This window comes from Gavia stellata, chromosome 10 (assembly GCF_030936135.1).
Source record: "Gavia stellata isolate bGavSte3 chromosome 10, bGavSte3.hap2, whole genome shotgun sequence".
Lineage (NCBI taxonomy): Eukaryota > Metazoa > Chordata > Aves > Gaviiformes > Gaviidae > Gavia > Gavia stellata.
The window spans coordinates 9,493,442-9,518,594 of NC_082603.1; the positions used below are offsets into that span (position 1 = coordinate 9,493,442).

General features: G+C 36.3%; 1 protein-coding gene across 3 annotated transcripts; it reads right to left on the minus strand.

Annotated features, from left to right (window-relative positions):
• Positions 1-5,580: 5,580 nt before the first annotated feature.
• Positions 5,581-25,153, minus strand: UCHL5 (ubiquitin C-terminal hydrolase L5). Of its 3 annotated transcripts, none has more exons than XM_059821615.1 (11): positions 25,046-25,153; positions 23,600-23,663; positions 21,735-21,840; positions 13,754-13,879; positions 13,610-13,671; positions 13,399-13,529; positions 11,738-11,801; positions 10,523-10,625; positions 9,946-10,056; positions 8,172-8,270; positions 5,581-6,298 (listed from the first exon to the last, which is right to left on the minus strand). In XM_059821615.1, the coding sequence occupies exons 1-11, from the start codon at positions 25,125-25,127 to the stop codon at positions 6,254-6,256; spliced, it is 993 nt and encodes a 330-aa protein (XP_059677598.1). In that variant the 5' UTR covers positions 25,128-25,153; the 3' UTR covers positions 5,581-6,253. The 3 variants fall into 3 exon arrangements, with proteins under 3 accessions (XP_059677598.1, XP_059677597.1, XP_059677600.1); XM_059821614.1 differs by having other exon boundaries at positions 9,946-10,059; XM_059821617.1 differs by lacking the exon at positions 23,600-23,663 and having other exon boundaries at positions 9,946-10,059; positions 25,046-25,072.

The window sequence follows — 25,153 nt, forward strand, 5'->3', positions numbered from 1 at the left end:
TGTAAATATCCCTATCAGGTGCCCACCAAAAAAAAAAAGAGAACTATAACAAATAAACATAATTATTTCCTCAACAGCTGTTTCCCTAAGGGTGCATTTCTATTTATTCTATTTATATTTTATTTCACAAGAATGCTCAGGGACCTCAGAGAAAAATCTGTATTTTATAATCCCACAGAGTTCTCATATCAGAAACGCATGAACTTTAAGAGAAAGAAGTTTCACTAGCAAGGCACAAAGTGATCAACCCCATACATCCTTAGCAATCTTATTTTGACTTTTTTTTTTTTTAACATAAAACTTTTTTGTTCCTCCTCAACAAAAACTAGTACCTGTAACATACTTGCACTATTAATAAAACTTTTGTTGCTATAATTATTCAAACTTTACTGAGGATTTACATTGAATACAGAGTCTTAGAGTAGCATATCATGTTAAAATGCTTTGGCGGGAACACCAGCGTTCTTTCACAAAGGTATTCAGTGAACATAGGCTACGAACTTGACACTTCTTCACTGAACTTTCCTATTATGCTTTTGATGTTGAAAACAAATAAAGAAGTTGATCAAGGTTCCAACAAGTATCCTTTGCTGGGCACATCTATTTTACTCTAGGAGTAACTGCATTGTCAGTATGATGCAGCTTAGCCATTCTACTTACACCCACTAATTTTGAAGGGACTTCTTCATACACCAGATTCAAAAACAGTCTGACAGTATATGCTTCAGCATCAACTCTAATTCTTCCAGAGATCTCCTTGCCTTCAAGCTACTCAGGCTGATTAAGCAAGCACTATTTTCATTCCACTGTTTTCATGGAATGAAGAGTTTCAGCTTTCTCAAGACAGAATTGAAGAAGTACTTCCAACTCTGAAGACAACTAAAATATTCTGTGTTTCATGCTCATCAGAAGCCAGAATGTGCCATACAGCTGCCTTACAAATCCAGTAAGGTTGGATGCTACCACTGCCGTACCAAAACATGCTTTGATTTATGAAAAGGTTGATCAGCCGCTTACCAATAGAAATATACAACATGACTGAGTTAAGGATGAAGTGTGAAAGGTTCAGTACCTACCTGGTTAGGTAGGTACCACACAAAGCTTTGGAAATGCCTAGAATGTAGAATTGTTTCCATTTAAACCAAGCAGTAAGCCAACTTTTAAGGAAGGTCCAGGATAATCAATTGAAAAGATTTCAGCCATCACAGGAGTAGTTTGAGGGATGTGTAAGAAATGTTTAATTTCTCTACATTCATCAGATCTAATCACAGAAACCACGTAAGAGTTAAGATGAAACTTTGATTTACTGATACAATGTTGGGATGAAGGTCATAAAGAGCTCAGCCCATGCTGTAAGATCACACCTGAAGTCTAACAAACATGACATGCACACTAACACATGCCCCGTCTTGGACAGGTAAATATTGTTATTCATCATACCAGTAAGTCCTGTATCACTGGCTAAAAATGCAGGATTTTTGTTTTCTGGCAAGTGCGTGTAACGTGAAAGCAACAGGTGATTCGGTATTTTGAAGTTTCTGTGCTAATTCTATTACTTGGTCACGGAACATGAAAGAGTATCTCAAAGTTCACAACCAGTACTGCTGAGAACTGCTTCTTCTCAGCCAGTCATCCAGAAATAAATAAGGTCTGCAGTTTCTCTGGATGCACTACACAAACCATGGTAAATGCTCTTAAAGCTCAGGTTTACAGTCTATTATGAATAATGTGAGCTAACAATTTTTCATGTATATTTTCCTTAGCCTGTAACAAATGAAAGTTAACACACTTTTACAACTTTCCTTAATAATGACAAATGCAATTACGCTTAAAGATTTCATTATTGGCTGCAGGTAAAACACTGACTTCAATTTATCATCACACTGTCAGTTGTACAAAACTTCTTACAAAATAAGAGCATTTCAAACAGCCCCCTCAGTTGCTGATAATCACCCATTTTCTGTACTGCTATGATAAGACTCCCATAGACAACAGAAGATATTAAGAGAAAAATACTTTCACAAATCTTAGGGATAAAAAAAATTACTTAGCTTAGTCCCATAGGATTGAAATAAATACACACTATCTAGTCACCCTTCCCTTAGTATTTTTCTACTTTTAGTCCCCATTTCTGTAGCTTTCATAACCTCACTACCGAAAGGTCAGATTTTTTGAATATATAACACTACTGCAACTAAAATAAATTTAAAACTTACTTTATCTCTTGCTCATTCACTCTTAAGAGTATACCAACACTGCAGATTTAATTAAGTCACTACGACCAAAAGTCTTGCAAAGATAAGGACTTCTAGCACTTTAATCCTAGAAACTCAAGGATAAATCCATTGCTAACTAATCAATGACCTTCAGTATTACCCTGCAAGGTAGTAAGATAACACACACGCAGTGCAAGTTGTGGGAGGAAAAGGATAGCTTCCTACAGGAACAGTTTTGAGCAACCATAGGGAGGATTGATGAGCATCACCTTAAAATGTAACTTAGAAATAAGAATTTGTCAGTGAAACCAACAAATTTCAAATACCATTAAGGATTTTCCAAGTAAAAGTCAATTTCAGAAAACACTCCAGAAAAGATATTCGAAAGGAGAATTTTGTACAAATCAGCAAATACAATATAACACATTTTTCCATCTCCAAGTGATTTTTTTTTTTTTTTTTTAAACAGTTCTTTGTATTTGTGTGTGTCTGTGGGGGGGGGGGGGGTCACTTTCTCTATCATAACAGTCAACTCAAGTCATATCTCCCTTTCATCTCTAAGAGATGAAAGTCATTATGCACTCACTTTCTGGAGTGACCCTGTTTTTATTGATTACGTTCAGATAAATTGTACAGAAGTACCCATAGACTTCATATCCTCCATTTTCTACCTCTACAGCATCATGAGATTAAATAAATCTGCTATTCAATCTGACATTTAAGAAGCTGATATGCATATGTACAGATAGCATGACCATTTTCCCTGCACTACCCATTTATTAAAAGCAATGTCATGAACTTCAAAGAAAACCCAGATAAGCTCATTTGCACTACTAAATGAAACGGCCAGTAAAGAATTATTTCTGTAGAAGTTTTAGATATTGCAATTCAATTGGAAGAACTGCCAGTAACAGGTCATTTTCATGAACAGATGTAAACAAGTATAAACACCTATTCTAGGAGATACAAAACCACTGGCCTTGTATATGCCTGCCGATTTTTTTTTTTTCAAAATCTCCCCATCTCCTTTCACAGAGCAGAAGACTCTGTCACCACAAACACCTAGATCCAGTCCTTCCTCTAACACTTTGCTCTGCTCAGGGGCAACAAACTCTTCTGGTCCACGTTCATGCTATCTCACTTTCTGTGACCAAAATAAATTTTATTTGTAGTAATACACTGTGGAAAAAAGCACTGAAGCAAACAATGAGTCTAGTGGTATGCCTTACTTCTTTCTTCTCACCTTCTTAGTCATAAACCGGACTACTGCATTTTCACATGTCTTTGGGCAGCTGTTCACTCATAAAATCAAAGCCCTGCTGAACATGCAAACTTGTATTTTGAATTTGTATCTGTATACCAAATTTGTATTTTAAAATAATTCATGTACAAAATATAAAATGTTATGCTGTGAAGGAAGAAATCGGGCTGCAGCAGGGTTCTTAAATTTTTATGTACTATGTTAAGACTGGCAGCCAGAGAACAACACCGTAGAGATCACACCGAAGTTTTACATTGGGATTTTACGTTAACAAACTTTTAGCAAACAGGAGACACACTGACCTCTTTTGCGCAACAGGGAACAGCAGCTGTATGGCAGAATTCTTCACAGAAACTGAACTTATTGTTCATTCTCATTATACCCAAATTTCAGTTCTGACAGCTACACCACACCACGTTTATACCAGCAGAAAACAGTAGCCTTTGAAATAAGTCAAAACACAAACCTTTCATCATTCTATATACAGCAAAATACAGTATCTTAAAACTGTAAGATGGATTAAGGCCCAAATCTCTATTTTGATTTTTCAGCACTTTTAATTTGGTAATTCATCAACTTCATATACAGCTTTACATCCACGTGACACTGTCCTAAATGTAGGCAACATACAAATAATTGCCTTTAAAACCAAGATACACATTATGAAAAATGGTTTTACAAACTTGGTGAAAATGGTCAAAAATTAGCATATGGGTTTTGATCAGGAAAAAAAGATTCTATAATATAGAAGTACACTAGTTTTGAGTTGCTCTACTTCTGCATTAAATACCCTTTTTTTTTTAAAAAAACACATTTTTCACTCACGCATTGAACTAAAATTTTAACAAAATTTGATCTTTACATCCATCCTTTTTTTCATTCCACAAATCCAGAAAGTTTGCTTGCAATATAAATTAATCTAATTTCTACAAAAAAAATAGTATTAGAATTTGTTGACAATTGCAAAAAGGATTTGCTGCTTCAGGAAAATTCCTTTTCCTTTTGTACATGCCGAAGCATGCCAATAAAAGGGGAATGGAACGACTTCAGTATAATTTAAGTTGACATCTATTAGGGAATAGCAAAATTTTATTGTAGAAAGTATCAATATTCTCCAAGAATGTCAGGGTGCGGCAGGAATCTTCAGGCAACCACTTAAAAAAGACAGACAAAATCTTTTCAACAGGTTGAAATGGAGTTTAATTTTAAGATCAGAAATGCCTCTTACAGAGGAAAAGTCATTCCCTTCCCCTAAACAATACTGCTGCAGTGAATTATTAAAGTAGGGAACTCGCACACAGTTTATGTTCTCATCAACCTGATCAGTTTTGTACAAAACACAGAGATGGATCTCATGTTCTTTTCTGAAACTGATCTTACCCTTCCAGCCACAGCAATGACTCAAGTAGATCCTTTCAGGCAGTAGGAGAGCACAGTTTGTTTTACTTCTTCAGCCAAAATTTTATCCTGTCAATATATATGAAACACCAAGAGATAACAGAATTTGTTTCCTATTGGGGTTGCAAAAAAATTCTAAAGATATAGCATGTTCTCGTCATACAAGCCTACAAGACCAAAGGACCTCACAGTTCAATGAAGTATGCCTATAGGCAGAGTAAGTGAAACAAACATCTACTAGTTTTTAAATGTCTTCCAAACAATCCAAGTTCTTTTGCTCATTTTTCTTTATATTTCTTGTCCGAGTCTTGTAGGAATAAACTAGAAACTTTCTAAACAAATTTATATGCACTAACAGTGTTTCAGTAATTCAAATATCATGTATTGTTACAATCGCCTGTTACCATCCTTACCAAAACAATTTGCCTATTCATAGTTCACATATGAGCAGCACTAAGAAGGTAGGACACCATGTGAGGTCCATTCCCCAGACATTCCCTTTGGTCCATGGAAGACAGTTCAAGCATCTTCCATTACAATCTTGTTATCAACAAGAATCTTCCATATATGTTTTTTCTTATATTAAATTACCTCCCAAGGTCAATTAAGAAGCATTGTTTTAAAGACTTATATTTAACATACTCTAGAACAGTACTCCTTTATATCCAAGAGTATTAACTCCCCAAAACAATAGTGTGCCTTCTTTCTAACCCAAATTTAAAATGCATATACTCAAAGTCACAAGGCTGATGACCTCCAATTCATATCCTAATCACCTTATCCAATAATAAATACCACAGAAGAAAGTTTGCCAAAATAAAAATGGGAATATTTATTATCTTTTCTACTAAAGCAATGCAGATCTTTTGAGATTATACATTGGTCTTTGCAAGTGTTTCTACAGCTAAAGTCATACTTTTCCATTTTGTAAAAAAATCAGACACATACTTCATAAAAACAAAGACACAGGGTATGTCACTGAACAACTGAATAGTATTATAATTGTTAGTAGGGATGAGCAAAGAAAGCTCATGCTTATACTTAAACTCTGGCATTTGTATCATTATCATATATTCAAGTGGGACAAAATGGGTACATTTTCCTTGCACATTTTTAGGTCCACTTCCCAAGCTTTCAGAAATCATATAGAATGTTAAATACTGAATTTGACCAAGAGAACCTAAACATTACTTAGCAGTACTACATGCACAAAATGCAGGGGAAGGAAGAAAATTAGACCCGTGCATACAGTACAAGACAAAGTGATACAATTGTCAAACGTGCGCTGGACAAAATTTAAAGTTTATGAAAAGTTTTATTTGTTGTCACGAAAATAGTTTCAGAAACACATAATTTTATGTATTTTGCAAAGTCATCTTCACTTGGCCTCCTGAACTTTCTTGGCATTCTGTTTTTCTTTAGCCTAGAAAACAAAGGGAAACGATATTAAGCTTTGATAAGACAAAGATCTTTTCAGAGCTTTGAATGACTACTCCATTATATTTTCGAACATTCAACAAAATATGCTGTAGAAAGAGGCATTTTAAATGTAGATGTAGACTCTTCAGAAGTATCCTACTACTATTTTAGTAGGTTCATATATAAAGCCTTTTAAGAACACATATAGGTATAAATGTATAATAAGAAAGAAACTATAAGATTAGGTAATTTCCATAGGGGAAAAGAAGACGTGAAAAAACAAGCACTATTTTTAAAACATAATTTAACCTTCATTTTTCATACCTCGGTATTCATTTCATTTAACACAGAAATAACTCTTCCTAATGAAAACATTTTATGTCACAGGAAAACACTGCATTCAGTGGTTATGACAAATTAAACTCTGAAGCAACCAAGATGTTAGTTTTTTAGATCTTTCAAAAGAGCAGAGTGGAAAAAACCTACAAGAGTTCCTGCCAAGATATTTGAGAACAGATTCTCATATAACTTATATCAATTGATAGATAGTTCAAATTGACAGGGTACTACCATTCTCTTCCTTATGAATTTAGTGAAACAAGATTAGGCAAGAAGAGGGGACAATTCAGATGCAATACTAGCCACCTTTCTGACAAACCATTTGTTCCTTTGAGTCAGACCGCTGCTTGTTACCACTTATTACTGAACAGAACTGGATCTAATTCAGTGATTTAGAATTAAGATCTGTTATCACCAGCCGCTCGGGTCCACTAGAAATTTACTTGTAAAAGAAGCTTGATGGTGTTATTTATAACTCCTATTAACATGAAACTCGATTAAAACTCCACAAGTTACCCAAAGATGGAAAAGATTATAAAATTGAATCCAAAAGTTACTGTCTTATAAACTACAGGCCTGCAAACATACTTTCCTAAGTAAATTCAGCTAAAGAACGTACTTGTTAATTAATATTTAGCTCTTTTTTCATTATAATAATATAGCGAACCTTTTTCAGTGCAAGTTCAAAATTAGGGATACTGTCTACGGCACATGAGTAGGTATGCAAGCCAGCACTGATCTTATTACAATTCAAGTACTTGACTAGTCGTACAGTTGAATAACCTTGCCAAAGTGACAGACACACTTTAATAAACAAGCCTTAATACAACCCTTAATAGTAAATCATTGTTAATAGCTAGACACCTTAAAGAGGTGAAAACAATGAGCCAGTGAACCAGTTTAAGAACAGAGAAAATGAAGAGAACAAATATCAAGCCATCTGAACTACCAGAACCTCTGTGCGAAGGTTGCCATCTAGTGTTGGCAGCTAGATAAAGCAACAAAACTGAGTATGAAGAGTCCAGGTTGGCAAAAGGGATCAATCTTGTACATAACACGTCTGTGTATGTATACATTTAAACAATCTTCAGTTCAAAAAGGGATATCAAGATAGTACGGGGAACTCTACCACATACTAACTGGAGCCACACATCACAGTTTTAATAGGACTTTTAATTTCCCATGTAGAAAAGCCCAAACCGTGTATCTCTTGTATTATAGCATCTTATGCCCTGTTAATGTGATCATTTAGCCAATATTGAATTGCCTCTTCCTATATCACCATTAGAAAAATTTGTTTAGGTTATCAAAGGGGAGATACAGTTTGCCTTTGCATAATAGTGCAAAGTTGGCACAATTCCAACGAGAACTGCAAGGGACTATCAGGTAAACTAGCAATATATCCAAATGTCATGGTTTAAATAAACCCATGCCATTTATGCGTCCAAGATATTTGACTGCATTTTTAATTTTAAGTAGAAGGTACGAAGAATTACAGTAATATCCTGTTTCTTAAAAGTCAGCTAGGAAATACTTACTTTTTCTACTAATGGTATTAACTGTTGGTGCTCTGCTAGAGTCTTTAATAATTCCATGATGAAAGGCAGGTAGTTATGTTTTCTTCTAATATTTTCGATCTAAAAATAAATCAGAAGCATTAACAGAATTATTATATGGCTAAATAGGGATTTTTCCCATCCTTGTGTCCCCCCTGCCCCCCCAACCCCAAGAGCTGGAGTTCTTTTTTTAAATTTTAGCCAGCAATAAAAGTCGAAGCAACAAAATTCTGAGCACATGGTGAGAAAGTATATGCCAGATGAATTTACTGCTTAAGGGACAAATTCTCCTTATGGTCTTTTGTCATACTAGCCAAAAAACCCTCAATGATTAAGTAGGTTATAAAGTTTAGCCAATGCTGTAACACTGACAGGTTATCAAAAATATTTGCTTTTTTCTCAAATTAAATTGCAGTTCAACCTATGTATTTTTACAGTCCCTTGTGTAGTTGTGGCCTCAGTCTAGGCTAAAGACTTAAACATTTCTGTAATGCAAAAGCATAACTATTTTTGTTATTCTAAACACTTTGCAGCTTCTACAATGGTTCAGTCCTTCAGAAAGGTAAGAGATTGTTCATTTTTCAGCTGAGAGGAATGACCTCCATAGACCCCCCAAGTAGATACCTAACAAAAAAAGGTGGACTTTTAAGCAATTTCCACAGTATTTACACATACAATTAGGAACTTTAAGGTTTTTTGCCCCCCAATTTCATTTGTTTGCTTACTCTCATGCTTGGTAAAGCACATGCTTTGGGGTTTTTTTTTTAATATTTTCTTGAATTGCATCCTGATGCTGTGGAACAGAATATAGTGACACTACTTTAGAGACAGATAACAGTAACGCTTTACAACTTAACACATGTACTGTAGAAACGTATTTGAAATTATCATTAAAATTATTGAACTCTTGGTCTGTACCTTCTAGAAACTACTGAAAACATTTCTTTCATTTCTTTATCCTTTTATATATACAACTTTTATTTTAAAACTTATTTTTAATCTAGCCACTTTCTATACCCCCAAAAAATAGGTTAAGGGATTAAAGAACATAATTTGGTTACCCAGCTTTTTTTCCCCTCAAAACAAAAGAACAATTCAAGTACCCCAGGAGAGCTTCTTCACTAAAAGCTATGCAAATACCTATACATCAGTTTAGGAGATGTATGTGCAAACACAGAATGAAACTATACACAAAGTTCACAGCATCTCCCGATTAGCCTTCATTATCAACTGATGCATCAACATTCTTCATTACTGACAATGAGAGCTGGAAGAGCTTAAATGAAAGCTTTGTAGGAAAAAAAAAAGAGTTACAACTAACACAAAGTCCTTCTAGTAAAAACAAACAAAAAATCCTACTTAGTAAGAGGCCATTGTTACATACAGAAGCGTAATTAGCAACTCCAGCAAGAAAAAGGCTGATCAGCTTTCTGGGGTATGTAGAACTCCTAGAAAGAAATTGCTCTACAACTCACTGTGCTTAAAAAATATTTTAAAGTGAGAAAGATACAAAGAAGTGGCAAAACAAAGGGAGTTACAAAGACCATTACAAACTGACTTGCAAGTCTTATGCTAAAAGGAAGCAAACTTAATTAACTTTTAAGTTCAGGAATACAACATTAATTTACATAACACTGTCTTTCTAGTACCCATCCAATTCCTTCACATTAATTGCAACGGCCTCCCACAGACATAAAAGCTGGCTTTTTCCTACAACTTTTCCATTAATTTCATCAGAAAAGCAAAGGCTACATACCTTATATCTTTTTAATTTTTGGTTCTCTTCTTCAATTAACATCTGGTATTTTGCAACTTCTGATTGTATAGAACTTAACATATTACTACTTTGATCTGTATCCATAGGCTCCTCCTTTCACAAAACAGAAAAAGTTAAATGGGTGACATGAAATTTTTTTTTTAAAATGCAGTAAATTAAAATAAGTCTTAAGAGTATTTCTATCCCAGAAATATTCCGTTTTGCTTACAGTTATAGGAACATTCAAGGAATTTCTGCAGTTAGTTATAAGCAGATTAGCTCAAGTACTAGGAAAAGAATAGTTCCACTACCACAGCAAATTAGTCAAGACAGTGAGCCACAATGACATGGTCAGACTGTACCGAGTACTCAAATTAGCTCACTCAGAACTAACCAGAGCTGCACCACTGCATCCACACAGCACTGCACTGTGCTGGATAGGTATGTAGTAATCCTTCCCTGTGTTTTTTTTAGCGATACTCCATTTGGAGCAAGGAAAGGAGGAGGTGAATAATAAAGTGAATACACAGAACTATTATCAGAGAACTACTCCAGTAGTTTAAATACCATGGCCTACCTCTGCAAGTTGCTGCTGTAATTCTGCAATCCTCTGCTCATATATCATCTTTCTGTCAGATACAATAGCCATCAAGTTAAACCTTATCTCACCTTCGCTGTATCTAAATGAGGAATAAAAAATAAAAACCCGAACAAAAAAACACCTTAAAAATTAAACATTAACATGACAACTCAAAAAAACTCCTCCATGATTTCATTATAAGGGAATGCATTTTGTGGAAAAAAAAATATCTAAATGTATATTAAATTAAGTTGTGCTACAAATCCAATCTTGCCATGAAATAAAATCAGACTGCAGATAAGCACTATCCAATATGCAACTCCTAATATCCTCCTCTCCCAAGATATTACTATTCCTGCCTGTGGTCAGACAAAATAAATATCGAAACCGTCCAAAAAAAGAAAACAAAACATGATATAATTGACAACAAAACTTGAACAGGACTGTTGCACACAATAGTTTTTACTTTCTCATTACTGTTACTTATTAGAAAACGTTGGAGACTTTTTTACACAATGTGAAAAGTACATTCAACAATTAGACTAGCAGGCCTTTCGGAGTTTAAATTCTCCAAATGCTATTTGGTAGTAACATTTTGCTTATCAAAGAAAGTCTTCAAGTAAAAGACTTTGAAAATAATTTTCTAAAATGGCTTAAAATCAACTTTATTTCTAACAGATTTGGGGCTGCAGTTTGGGGTCAGAGCTAAGAAGTAGGAGAACTTCCATAGTATGTTTTTCTAGCTTAAATTTCTAAAACAAGCCACATACCTAAGGAAAACATGCTCTCTGTAAATACCAGCTGTATGGATATAGTTATTATCTGGTATTTTTAATTATAAGCACACACCCAAACTTTATGCATGGTAATGGCATTTTTAGTTTTCACTCACAAAGACCCACAGCTGTTTAACAGAGTTAATAATCTTGCTTTTCCTTTTTCAGAGTAATAGTAGGATCTCTCTTCACTACACAGATACCTACTTTGATTAAACATACAGGAACACAGCATATTTGAGACTTATCTATCATCACATTTGGCTCATGTTGGGCAATAGGGTCTGAAGTCACACAATGATATGCACATAAAAATGATGCATAAGCGTCATTCCTTAGAAATTCAGTTGAAAGCCTTTAATTGAAGGAAATTAAGAATAAGGAATTTTTAAACATATATAAGGTGTTATATTTTAAAAGCATCATGACCATTTACTTTTGTATACGTTTCTCTATGACAGGCCGTACAGCACTGATCCAGTCATCTTGATTGCATGCACCTAGGGAAAAAAACACAAAGAAAAATAATTAATCTTCTTTGCAAAACTTATGGCAAATTCAAAACTTGTATAATTCAGGCTTATGCAGCAGTTACAGAGTATGTAACAAGTCCTCCCTTGGCAACTGCAGTCTCAAATTACTCAGGTGTTTTTTTTTTTTTTTTAGGAGGTGGAAGGCACATTTTTTAATAACAATATTTAGATAACGTACTGGCCAAAACAGAGCAAAACTAAATTTTAAGGGCATAAGCATCTAATGTTTATTTTGTTGATAACAAGAAACAATGGGGGGTGAAGTATGTTGTGTACAATTTTTATGACAAGAGAAATTAGTTGGTATGACAACACGCAAGCAGACAGCAAAAGAAAAAAGTATGGATAGTTACAGCCATTCCATTTCGACAAAATAAAGAGTTAATACTATGTAGATGCAATACAATACTAAAAAGTCAGACACAGAAAATATATAAAAGGATATATGATAGATAACATGATTTTAAGATAAAAGAGAGAATAAGTAAAGGTGATTTTGTAAGTTGATAATGCCTCTTTAACAATTTCAAGACCTTAAAGCAAATGAAGAGACTCATGATCTTGTGACTATAAAAGTTATGTTACTGGTAGGTCTGCAGACTGTATAGTCTCTCTAGCCAGACTAAAGATGAGATTTAGCAGCAAGCTATTCCTCAGCCTAAAAATACATACAACTGTCAAGAAAATGGGGAAAACACTCTGGAAATGTAGTGTGGAACATACTGAGATTATACCAGACTCAAAAGAAAATGCAGACACATGATAGGCACTGTAGAGCTTTTCAAGACACAAGATTGCACACATACTGTAAGTTAAGAAAGATTACAAGACACAAAACAGGAACAAGTCTTACAAAGAAGAAAACTATGCTAAAAGTAGCTATTCTTTTTTAAACCATTGGGAAAATATTTGCTATCTAAGAAGAGGTCAGTGTGTAAACACCAGCTACATAATGTATAAAAAGCATATGGAGTCAACTATATACATGCTCTCACAGAAAAAACAATAAAATAAATAGTTTATAATCAACCTGGAAAAAAAAATAGCTTTGAAAACATGACATGGGAATTGTCTTGGGTGGCAGTACCACAAAAAGGAAGACGTGGGGGAAAATATTAGCAAAAGGAATTGCACGCTATCGGTAAGGAAAGCCAAAAAGATTACATAGTTTTACCAGGTTGTTAGAGACAGCTCAGAACAACAACAAATTTCCTCAGGTAAGGAGAGCAAACATCCACAAGAAGTGGGTTATGTAAACTTCTCTCTTGCAACAAGACTATTAAGGTATTAGAAGCCCACTGGATTGCATGGCCTGTTCATTTGATTACTGAATGAAAGGAGAGAGAATTAGAAACGTGGAGGAAGCAGGAAGAAAATTGTATTTTCAGACCAACAAAGATAAATGACTGCAAAGAAGTACGAGCCTGAATAGCACGTTAAGAAAACTTTAAGGATATGCTTTATTATAATAAGTAACTTGGTTTGATCCTATAACATACAACCAATTTGTTGCAATAAGCTATTGTTAAAATGAAGGATGTTCAGACAAAATATAAAATATTACCTAAATCAATTGGTCCTTCTCTTAAGCCATCTAGTTCATATAGCCGTCCATTAACAGGAACATAGCTTACGAAGTGAAATGCATCTTCTTCTTTTGCTGTAGACTTTGCATCAAATTCAAACATCTGTTGTCTGCAAAGAAAATTTAAAAAAAAAATCTGAGATGAAAAAGAATTTGCTCAAATTTTGCCTAGATTTAAAACATGTGTTACCTGGCAAAACTGTTGTGAACTTGCCGAATCACTTCGGAGTTGCTTAGTGCCAAACCTTTCATCTGAAAGTAACAAAATTAAGTTGTAAGCCAACGTAGATATAACACTATAATACTTAAAATACAGAAAATAGTAGGCACTTACCGCAGCATCAAAACTTTGTGAAAATTCTTTAAATTCTGACAAAGTCTCTCCTAGATGGATATCTTGATGAGCACAATTTAATAGCACACTTACTATGGCTTGAGTAGCACAAGCATTATTAATTACCTAGAAAGAAAGCATTGAGAATTTGTTCAGTACTGGTGATAAAAATTTTATTTAGCTGGGCAACATTTCTCATTACAAACACACACTTTCTATGCTGATCCACATTAGAGCTTCACTCTGAAACAGGCAGCAAATCTAGTCTGAGTAGCCACAGAAAAGCCTTTGCTGTAGGAGTCTAATAAAAAGAATGCTGGATGGCTGTCATATACAATTCATTGATAAAACTGATATTTCACACCTCTAGTTAGAAACTGTCATTCTGCCTGTCAAACTGCCTCACCACCTCCCTTAAAGTGATTAATAAAAGACATAGAAGAAATACAAGAACCCTCTGATCTCAGTGGAAAAACAAATAAAGTACTATTCAAAGCAAGCTGCCCAAATTACATTATTACATCTATGGTCTTAAAAAAAAGTCAACTCTCCCAAAGACAACATCCTTCAAGTAATCAGGATTCCTACCAGCAGTAGGAGCTCAAAAAAAAAAAAAATTAATTTGAGGCAATAAAGCACATTATGGAACCTAGAGTTTTTATAAAAAGGTTGTGTTAGACAAAAAATTTCTAATATCCTAGGGATAAACTAATAAAATTTAGATATATTCCAAGATGTAAAGATTTTCTAAAAGATAGTTTGCTGAATAATAAACCATATGAAATTTTAGATTTTTCACTTGTTTCTTAATTTGGAATATACCTATCTTTTTCAACCTAACATTTAAGTTACTGGTTTGTGCGACACTGTTCCTTAGACTTAAGCATTAAACATTCAATTTTTAGAAAATATAAACAAACCCCTTCATATTACAGCCATGTCTTTAATGTTGCTTAGTAATATCCAAACTAAAATACAGTATTTAAAGAAAGAGACAGACTACAAGGATTATTAAATATTATGAGATCTAATTAAAAGCACAGTAATCAAATGGTATAAGGCCATAATACAAGAAAGACTTCACATTAGCAGTTTTTTTCCTCAGAGATATAGGCTAGGAAAAATCACGTACCTTCAGTCTATAAGACTATTTTGCAATTGAAAATGCTACTTAAACCTTAGGACCAGGAGAAAGAATGTTGATTTTATATTAAAAAAATGAAAATTAGTTCAGGGCTGTGAAGGCGAAACCACTTCCAACAAGAAAGAAGAAAGAAAAGAAAAAAAGGAAAAACAACCAACTGGTTTTACAATCAAAGCTAGTCCCTAACAAAGGAAGGCCTATGTTAATACTATAAGCCACATCGTACATTCAGTTTCTATACTTCAGGGTGTTCTCAGTTCAGATTATGTCTATATAGTGCAGATGATAAAGTAGTAAGAAAGCACTTCTTCATTTAAGAAAAATATAATCTATCTGACTTAAATGGTAATCAAGGTCATCAACTACACACGTAGAACAGATTACAGCAACTGGAACTCAAACAAGCTAAAGGCTAGAGTTCACATAATCACAAAGTAAAGGACATAGAAGGAAAATCCATCAAGGGCGGTGAAATAATGAACAGCAGAAGAAAAATTAAAAACCACAGACTACTAGAATGACATAATTTGAGAGAATTACTACTATAACATAGGAAAAGAAATCAAGAACTAAATATTCTCTGAGATATGACTAGGGAATTATATCAGAGACAGTTGTAAAAGTAGTACTAGGATGAAAGCAGGAAGATCCCAAGTGGATTAGAGTGAGCTAACCTGAAGCAGTGGTTACAAACATTGTAACTAAGCCGAAGGAGAAAGAAGGTAGAGAGACCTGTGGTGAAGAACTGTTAGAACAGTGCTATTACAATGAAGGGAGGGTCACTACTGCAAACTGCACTTGTTAAATGATAACTAATACAGGACATTATAGGGAGAGACAGCACTAAGTGGTAACTATTTTTAGTGAAACATTAAGATGGAACAATCCGCTGCTCTGGCAGACCGCTAACTCAATAATGGCTTCAAAAAAGGGAAGGGAAATTAAGAGAGATTTTGTGCCTAGAGGCAAGATCAACACAGAAACTATGTTGGACCAGCTGGATACAGAAGCTTTAACAACAGCAAAAATAGGAGGAAAAATTAAACTCAGCAGGGAATTTGTGGCCTTATCAAGTATTTGCCTTTCAGCATAAATATATTTTTTGTATTCCAACTACAATATGAGAGGAGTCTGTTTAAATATATAAGGACCAAGCTAAACAATCTTGTCTTACTGCTAGAAAACAATACACAACAGATGTAGATCTTAGACCGGTGCCCCCCCCAGCTGTTGAAATGGAAATACGTTATAGAACTACTAACACTCTTCAGAAAGCGAGAGGCAGGAGGTAAGGAAAAGGTAGCAAGAATAATCCTGTAGCAGAGGAATGGAAGCAAGTGATATGCATAAAAAGACAGTGTACTCCTGGAGCTAGATGACATGAGAGAACCACCAAGACGGAAGAAGGAAGTACCTAGCTAGTGGTAGATCATGGGTAGGGTAAAGAGCACAGAGTGAGGAGGAGGTGATTGCAGTACCAAATGTAGATGAGTGCAAGCTTTATTTGTCACATGGGCACAGTGTCCTATAAATGCATACAGCCAGTCCAGCACTGCTATACACACAAGCTAGTGAGTCCTTTGAGAGAGAAATTGGTCAGGATGCATTGGAAATTAGGGTAGATGGGTATCTCTTACTTAAGGTATCTCAGCATTGGCAGAAAACATTTTCTGCATTTACATAGCATCACAATATATGCAGGTTGTCCAGAAAGATTTTTATTTTGACTTGAGAAAGCTTAAGAGGATTTTCTGTATTTGTCCAGAAATCCCAATATTTGCCTGTGTAATTCTGTCCAGGAAGTCCTGGTGAGATATTTGATTGATCAATATTCAGGACTCCAACTTAAAGCAGACACCCATATTTGAAAGATTTTGCTAGCAAAGCTACCATGTGTATTTAATATTTGAAAAAAACAATAACATATGCAGATATACATGCACATTAGTGAGATGATCTCAGAAAAACTGAGAAGATTGTCATATCACCAAGTGAAGCTTACCTTCAAACAAACACAGGAACCACTTGAATAAGCTACTCTGGCACATTCTTCAATTATGATGTGTAGCTTCATAACCATACACCTATCCCTAAGGATCCAATGCCGGTTTGTGGATCAACTTAAGGCTGAAACACTAAGTTCTTGACTCACATCCTCTTTCTGATGGATTATGATTTTGTTTTTCAAAAAGCTGTGGACAACCCTGTGCTGCAATTGGTAGTATAATCAGCAAGTCTTCTGGGGTTCGCTTACGAAGCACCCCAATGTTACAGAACAGTTGGCTTTACAAAGCTCAACATGAAAAACTCAGCATTAGGACAGTTTCAAAACTTAATATTGTTTAAAAACCCTATCTAATTTTATTTATTTTTATTTATTTATTTTTATTCCTTTGGAATAAAGATATAATCTTCCTATAGTTATATTAAATTACTGAAAATCTGTTTCTGACTTTGACTAGATATGTTGCAAGTTCATTTTACTTCTTCTAACTTATCTGTTATCCCAAGTTTAGCTTTAACACGGATATCCGGTCTATCTTAATGTTACCAAACCTGAAAATGTCAAAAATTTTGAGTTTGAAATCAACTGAAGTATTGGCAATGTTAAAAAAATACATACAATATGCTTCCATCAGTGGCACAAAGATAATTAAAGACCAATGTTTTGTTATTAACAGTATCATTTAGAAGATCCTCCTTCTGAAGGTATATAGATTTTATTCCCAATTAATGAAGTTAGCGTTTTATTATTACAATTGTAATGTTCTATCATCACAATGCAGCATAAAATAAATATATGGCACAAAACAAAGGCATGATACCAATACTTCAGTAATAAAACCCAAAGAGGTTATTAAACTAAAAAATTTTAGTACATAAGTCTGCAACAATGGCATTCTTTTTTGTCACGAGACACTTCCACTTCTGCAGTGATCAGCACAGAATTTAGCTATTCAAAACAGTGCTGAAGATAGCTGAATACGTTGAGTGGTACAATCATGTAGCCACTGTATGTAGCACACACATGTAGCCATGTGTGTAAAAATAACAGCAAGGTCCTATTTAAGCAACACAGAAATCAGGAAATTCAGAGTTAAGGCTGAAATTGTATCCTTAACTCACCTCATTGTGCCTAGGTATCCTAGCTCAAAGGGTATGTAAGATCATCCAGAGTTCTGTGGCCTCAAATAGAGGACCAAATCATACCTAGGCATAACAGGGAGGCCAAATTTAACATGAGTGTACATAAAAGTGACCATTCAAAAAAAATCCTTTAATATGCATGCATATTAGACAGACTTTAAAATTCAACCCCCCCAACATGCTCGTAATTTAGCTTTGAACAAGATCTAGTTGTCATTTGGAATTCAACTACAACATTGCTATGAAAGTGGGTATGAGTAAAATGTGAACATGCACAAGCTTCTTATCTAAATTTCCTAATGCAATTTTAAAGACGTTTTGCTAGACACATTTTGAGAGCTGTAGCCTTTTACATCTAACTAAAGTTTCCCCCCCACAAAATGAAACAATTTTTAAGATGGAACATTTAATTAAAATTGAACAGAAACGGAGCCATGCTGTAATAGCACCATTTACTTCCCATACTAAATTGTTGTTACATATTATCAGTTACTTAGTCTTGCTCATACAGGATTCAGAATGACACTTTAAAACATCCCTGCAGTAAAATGAACTGGACCAGTTCTCTTTAGATGGTAGTATTTAAAAGGAGAAAATGTATGGGAAAGGAAAGAGAGCCAAAGACTTCTTGAGATTTTTAGGGCTCCAGTGTCATGTCATTTTTGAAGATACAGATCAACAGACCAATAATCTTAAATGTCATAAAAATTCTGCTAACCCAGAAAACAAATCTATTTGTTCTGGGGTTCCAGCCTACAAATGAACATACGGTTATTTTACTCATCACTTTTGTAACTAAGAAAAAAGAAGTCTTGACATCTGAAAAAGATTCTTGAAATATAACAAAACCCCATCCTCAAAGTCACCATAAAATCGGACTTAAAACATGCATAGAGAAAATAAAAAGGGCACACGAGTCCAGCTGCATGATAGCTGGGAGGAGTTGTTATTTTACAATAGAAATATTTAATATTAATGCTTGTCTTCCTTTGTGCTCCTGGGTGACTCAGAAGGATTCACAGACTGCGGTTTCAAAAAATACAATAACCTCAGCACAACTATAAGGAAACTCCTGTTCCCTCTCACTTACCTTTTACCAGCTTTGGCCTGTACAGACTCCCTGAACAAATACATCTCATAATGTGGCAGAAGACCAGCCCAGAAAATAATATACAGAGAATCAACAAAAACTGCTGGCTGATGAGCTGCACTGGCTCATGGGAGTTCAATGAGCAGCTGAGCCATTGTAAGAGAGGAAGAGAACCATGAAGTTGAAAGGAGACAGGTTGGGAGGACCAAGACATCCTGCCCTCATCATCAACAAATCATCAGATCAGCCATTTGCTTGAGAAAACACTCATCAGTCCTCAAAACATAGCTTGTCAAGTTGGATCTCCAACTAAGGCTAACTTCCTCCAATATGAAAGTCACCAGAGCTAAACTGGTATTACAAATCACCCCAAAATATCAAAATCAGTTTCTTCCATTGATCTGTTGACTTTTAATTTCATTTCTTTGTGACTATTTCACTAGTTGTGCAGTCACAATATCTCAGTCCAGGCAAAACTGAACTGACATGAAACACAAGCATATATATGTTTACAAAAAATGCTTTGTTTTTGCTAAGCCACTGCACTTGACTAACAGACAATACTAAACCATGAAGAAGATATAATTTTAAACTCTTTCCAAGTTACTTTTGAAACATATATCCCATGCCATCAAGTGGCATAACTAGGTACTACTATGTTACCATAGTGAACACTCCTAGAAATCGCTTTTCATGCTGAAATTAATGACTTCTTAGAGTCACTCCAGGATGCCCTCCTTAAAGGCAGCAGGTGAAGGAGGGGGAAGATTAGAAAGTTCCTACACTTCCACAAAGAGGTTTGAGGCTTAAGAAAACACTAAAATATGAATGCTTCAAAGAAAGCTACAAAATAAAGAAGACTTTTCACTGTTAGCCTTTAATTTTCTGCTTTTGTCAGCAAGGCTAACATTATCCAAATTTTCTGATGTACATTCTGCAATCCCAACTTAAAGCTCAACAAAGCTCCTCTTAGCTACTTCCTTTTAAACAGTGTCATGCTTCAAAAAGGAAAGTGGAGAAGGGGGAAAATAAAAAAAAAGCAAAAGAAGAGGAGCAAGCAGACAAATGCTTTGAAACTTTTCAGCACCCACAAGAACAACAATTCTGGGAGAACCTCATCTACTCACAGGAAACAAGAAAGATGAAATCCCTTGAATGAAGGTAAATCTGCTTTCATCTTAAAAAAAACCTCTCTAGATTCATATCAGAGTAATCTCCTCCTGCCATGTAACTACCCTTTGAGAGTTATAGTATCAAGGAGTTTCCCGGAGGTTCTTTGCATCAAGGCTATTCTGTAGCCACAACCTACTGATCACTAACAGTATGTTTGATTAGGTAGAAATCACAACCTAAACCAGTGTCTATCAGACCTATCAACCTATAAATACATTTGGCAAACTGCTGCTGATCACTGTATCATAAGAATGGTGGACACTGCTTGGCAGGAGTCAAGAGCTGCAGCAGGAGAAGAATGAAGAAAACAGTATTAAAAAAGACCAAGGAATAAAGTTATCCACAATAGCATGGTCACAGCAAGGTGATTACAAAAGAAACAAATCAAAGATGATTATCTGCGCAACAGAGATGCGTGTAGCCAGGAGAGCTATAGATACATCTGTTTCCATTGTTTTCCATATTTCTATACTTTTAGCTAGAAGTGTGTGGAGACTTCTTTATATCCTGAAAATGACATACAAAACACTTCTGTATTTGTGGAAAAAACCCAAAGAAACCAAAAACCATAAAACAAAAAAACCCCAAACAAAAACTAGACTATGTGTCAGTCTTCACAGAAAGCCTAATAATTTGCCCTTTGATATGAATGCTTTGTAATTAACACATGTAGCATTACACTTCTTGTTTGGACTGTTACGTTTATCAGTGTGAGAAGCAGGTCTTGAAAAAGATCTAAAAACATTTATTGCATAATCCTACTTTCATTCTGGTTACTTTCTCTTGCTTTTCTTACTTGCAAACAATATGCACAGCAGCCTGTCAAAGCTAACACAAAATTTCAGTACTACTCAGTATTTAATAAAACACAATGGATTACATTAGCAAAAACAATGTTTCCTGTAATTTCTAATTTAAACTCACCATTCTGATTTAAATACTTAAAACTTCCATGCCAAAATGGTATGCAAACTCTTAAAGGAAAGTATTATCCTAGAGTTATACTGCCCTGGCTGCAGAGCATTTGAGAAACATAAGAAATAAAAACTGGACCAAAATAAACATTTCTTCCTAGAATTTGTTGAAAGTGGTTTCAAAAAAATAATTTGCTCATTCCGCTGAGAGCATTTACCAAGTAATTCTTTACTGCACAGAAGAGTTAGTTACTCTTATAGGAGAGGGCTGACAAATAAATAAAAGCTTTACTTTTCCATACCTAATGATATTTTTGTCTGACTTGACAGAGCAATCTGATCTGCTTTGTTAATCATCTTTTAATACACTGTTCCTACTCTCAGAGAATTTGTTAAAGTTATTTCACCTTGTAAAATGTCAATTTTTGTGTACATATTAACAAAAAGTTTATTTTTTGGTACCAAAAGCTATGTTTCATGACACATCTAAGAAAAATACTCAACTTGCCATACCTGTTTAGCAAAAAATATTGTATCCAGTCTGGAATCCTGAACAACAGAACCTGCTGGTTCCTCTCCAGGCTGCCACTTGAAGAGGAAAATCAGCCCATGTACTGGCCTAAAAAATAAAATTGATAGGAAAAAAATAAATCACTTGTACTGATGAAAAATATCAAAGCCAGAAATCTCTATGATAATTTAACTGTATGCTGGTACAGTAATTCTGTTAATTATTTCTTTCTAAACATAGGGAACTTGCACTGAAGTTTTCAGATATGGTCTTTTAATTAGGAAGAACATACTTCAGGCTTCTTTCCATATATGCTAAACAATCCCAATCTGAATTAGCACTTAGTCAGTAATTTTCGTTAAGTCAGGACCAGTTTTCCTGTTTACTGTTAACTACCACAGTTTCACAACACTCATTTGAATTTGTTACTGATACACAGCTATCAAGACATTTGTCAATCATATACAAGAGCTGGAACTTAAGTTTTGGTAATCCTTTTAGGCATAAATGAAATATTCAAAGAGAAGCTCTTGTGAAACTTCATGCTTTGAGTTATCTCTCTGAGAAGCAAGAGAAATCCAGTTTCCTACTAAACTTGTGTCTTGCTTTTCAGACTGCATGTCTTGCACAGTAAACAGCTTTTACTGCATGTTGCACTGCATTTAGTATTCCCACAAAACAAAAATTTATTACTAAAGAATTCTTACAAAATCTACAGCCACATTAGAGCACAAACTTATTCATCATATCAACCTGAATTCAAAGTCATCGCCACAAAGACATCACAAAAGGTTTATCTACAAAAGGTAAACATACTACTGTACTGCCTAAGAAACTCTTCCTAAGCTCTGACCAGAAGTCTGAGATGTCTTTTTAAACAGTGGGTCCGCTGAGGGAATTTGAAAAATGCTATGTGTTATTATATTCTTTAACTCTTCGTGTTTATTTAAAATATTGTACGTGTGCGTTGGAAGGAAGCTGGCCATCACTCAAGACTAGAAAGATATACAGCTGACAGTACAAGCAAGCAAAGCTGTTACTTTATGAACAAAACAGGTTACGTTCTGATGAAGTATCATATGAAATACATAGTGCAGGCAGCAAATAAACCACTTCTCAAGTAACATTTCTGCCATTCAGGTGTCACTTGTCAAGTATCTTCAGTCAGATAAAAATTGTAAAACTACATCTTCTGTACTAATTGCTACACCTTCTGAAAGATTAACTATACAACTGTAGGATATCTGCACTGGAACAGAGTATGGTCTGGGTTAGATGACATTTTCCTCTTAAAATCTTTTATGTGAACATGGACAACACATAACGCATCACGGACAAAATGGTAAAAGAATTAATATTGCCTAATGAGGGCAGAATTGTTCTATATATCAGTCTTCCTCAGTTATAACAAAACTATTTGCCTTCACATACATATGGAAGTGGTTCTGCAGGAAAAACGAGTTACAAAAGTACGCAAGGACAGTAAATTAATTTATTCAAGGCAACAGATGCAATATCATGTTACATGAGGAAGAAGGGAGATGAAGCAAGGAACAGAAGTTTGTCAAAGAATTTGTCAAAGGATATAATGCAAGCCAATGCCAAAATCATTAGAAATCTATTTTCACATTCTAGCTCCTATTAGCATCTTTCCAAAACCAAAAAAGCTAGATTAAGTACCAAGGCATTAATAAAAAGCAATTAAACTGCTAGGTATTCAATTAAATCAAAATCCTAATGAATTTCTGTGAAAACTGAAGAAAAAAACCCCAACCATCACCAAAAAAACACCTGAGTTTCGTACACATTCTTTCAGCAACTTCAGACAAATGTGAATAAAAACATGCAGATTAGAAAAATGCTTTACTTCAATTTTTCAAAGTTCTCTGGTTCCAAACTCCATATTTCTTCAACTTGTGCTCCTCTACAACCTGAAACAAGGAAAGATACAGGTTTCTTCAACCACCCGATTTAAACAGGACGCAGCCAATAAAGACAGACACGTGAAAGAAGCAGAGGAGATCAACATATCTTGGGTCACGTCATGTCCTTTGCTCAACTGAAAATAATACTGTTTTTAAACATCATTGTCAGCTAGTCCAAAGCAGAACTTAAAATATCTCTCTCCAGAGAAAGACCCATGGTAGTAGACTGAAAATACTGTAAACAATACACTCAAGCAAGACGCTTGCATAAGACAGAGCCGAAAAGTTCAAATACTTAGTATGTGGAAAATTAGTCTATTAGTTAAATAGAAACACAAAAGGAGAAGCATGCCTGGACCTCACCTGTGAGAAAAAGATGTGACAGAAATTATAAGTCAACGTAACCTAGCACAAAATCATTTTGCTTCTTCAGCCAAAACCCTGTGTAGACTTATCTGTTGTTATAACCCTACAATCACAGTAGTGCCAAAGAAATGAAATGCAATTCAACATAAAAGTCAATATTCTAAAAGCCAAAGCAGCCCCTCGCAGGCTACCCAGCCTACTGCCAAGCACCACAGCTCAGCTTGGTCACAGCCCTTTCCCGTAACGTCCTCCCTCCTGGAGGCTCTGCAGCCAGGTCGGCTGGCACGCCACCCGAACACCCCTCTGGCCCTTTGCAAACGCCGGTATTCTCCCCTACGCGGCATGCGCTTACCGAGCTCTCCGGCAGAAGCGTTCATGTGCCCCGGGCGATAGCAGGGGCTCCGCTGCACAGCCCGCCCTGCGACTGGGCACCCGCCGCCCTGAAACCGGGAACACCTGGGCCGCGGCGGGGCAGCCCGGCGCGGCGGCCGGGGCTCGGGGCCCTCACAGCCCCCCTCAGCCGAGGGGCCGGCCGCTGCCTGCGGTGAATACGTGCGCAGGCTGCCGGGGAAGCACGGCGCTGCAGAGCGGGAAGCGCTCGGCGCTGCGAGCACGGCCCCGGGCCGGGAGAGCCGCGCAGAGGTCACAAGAGACACGTTCATTCCCGCTCGCCACCGTTTACCGCCACGCTGCCGGCCTCCACGGCAGCACGTTTCGCGGCACTCCCGCACCCCTGCGGCAGCGCTCACTCCGCCGGCGCGGGCAGGCGGGGCGCGCCGGACCTCGGTCCGGGCCTCCCGCGTCCCACCTCCCCTTCCCCACCCGGCCGGGCCGCAGCCACGCCACGGCCAGGCTCAGCCCGCCGGCGCCCCGCGCCCTTCGCCAGGAAGCCGGGCAGCGCCCCGCTAGACGCGGCGGGCGGGCCGGTCTTGCACCCCCCCGGGAACTGCCGCAGCCACCAGTGGGGCCGCGGTCTGAGCCCCACCACCTGCCCAGCAGCGCGGCCCCCGCTTCTCCCTCACCGAAGCCCTTGATGAGCTCTGTGAAGACGCCCGGGTCGCTCTCCATGAGGCACCACTCGCCAGCGCTGCTCCCTCCCGACATGGCGGCGGCCCGCGCGCTCCCGCAGG

What these genes read in the sequence shown, in the direction of transcription:
- UCHL5 (XM_059821614.1), bottom strand. Translation starts at nt 25,127, where the DNA reads ATGTCGGGAGGGAGCAGCGCTGGCGAGTGGTGCCTCATGGAGAGCGAC. An exon ending in GTTCACAACAGTTTTGCCAG is followed by an intron (nt 13,530 to 13,609) that starts GTAACACATGTT and finishes TTTTCTTTGCAG; the next exon opens with ACAACAGATGTTTGAATTTG. An exon ending in ATAGAGAAACGTATACAAAA is followed by an intron (nt 10,626 to 11,737) that starts GTAAATGGTCAT and finishes TTCCTCATTTAG; the next exon opens with ATACAGCGAAGGTGAGATAA.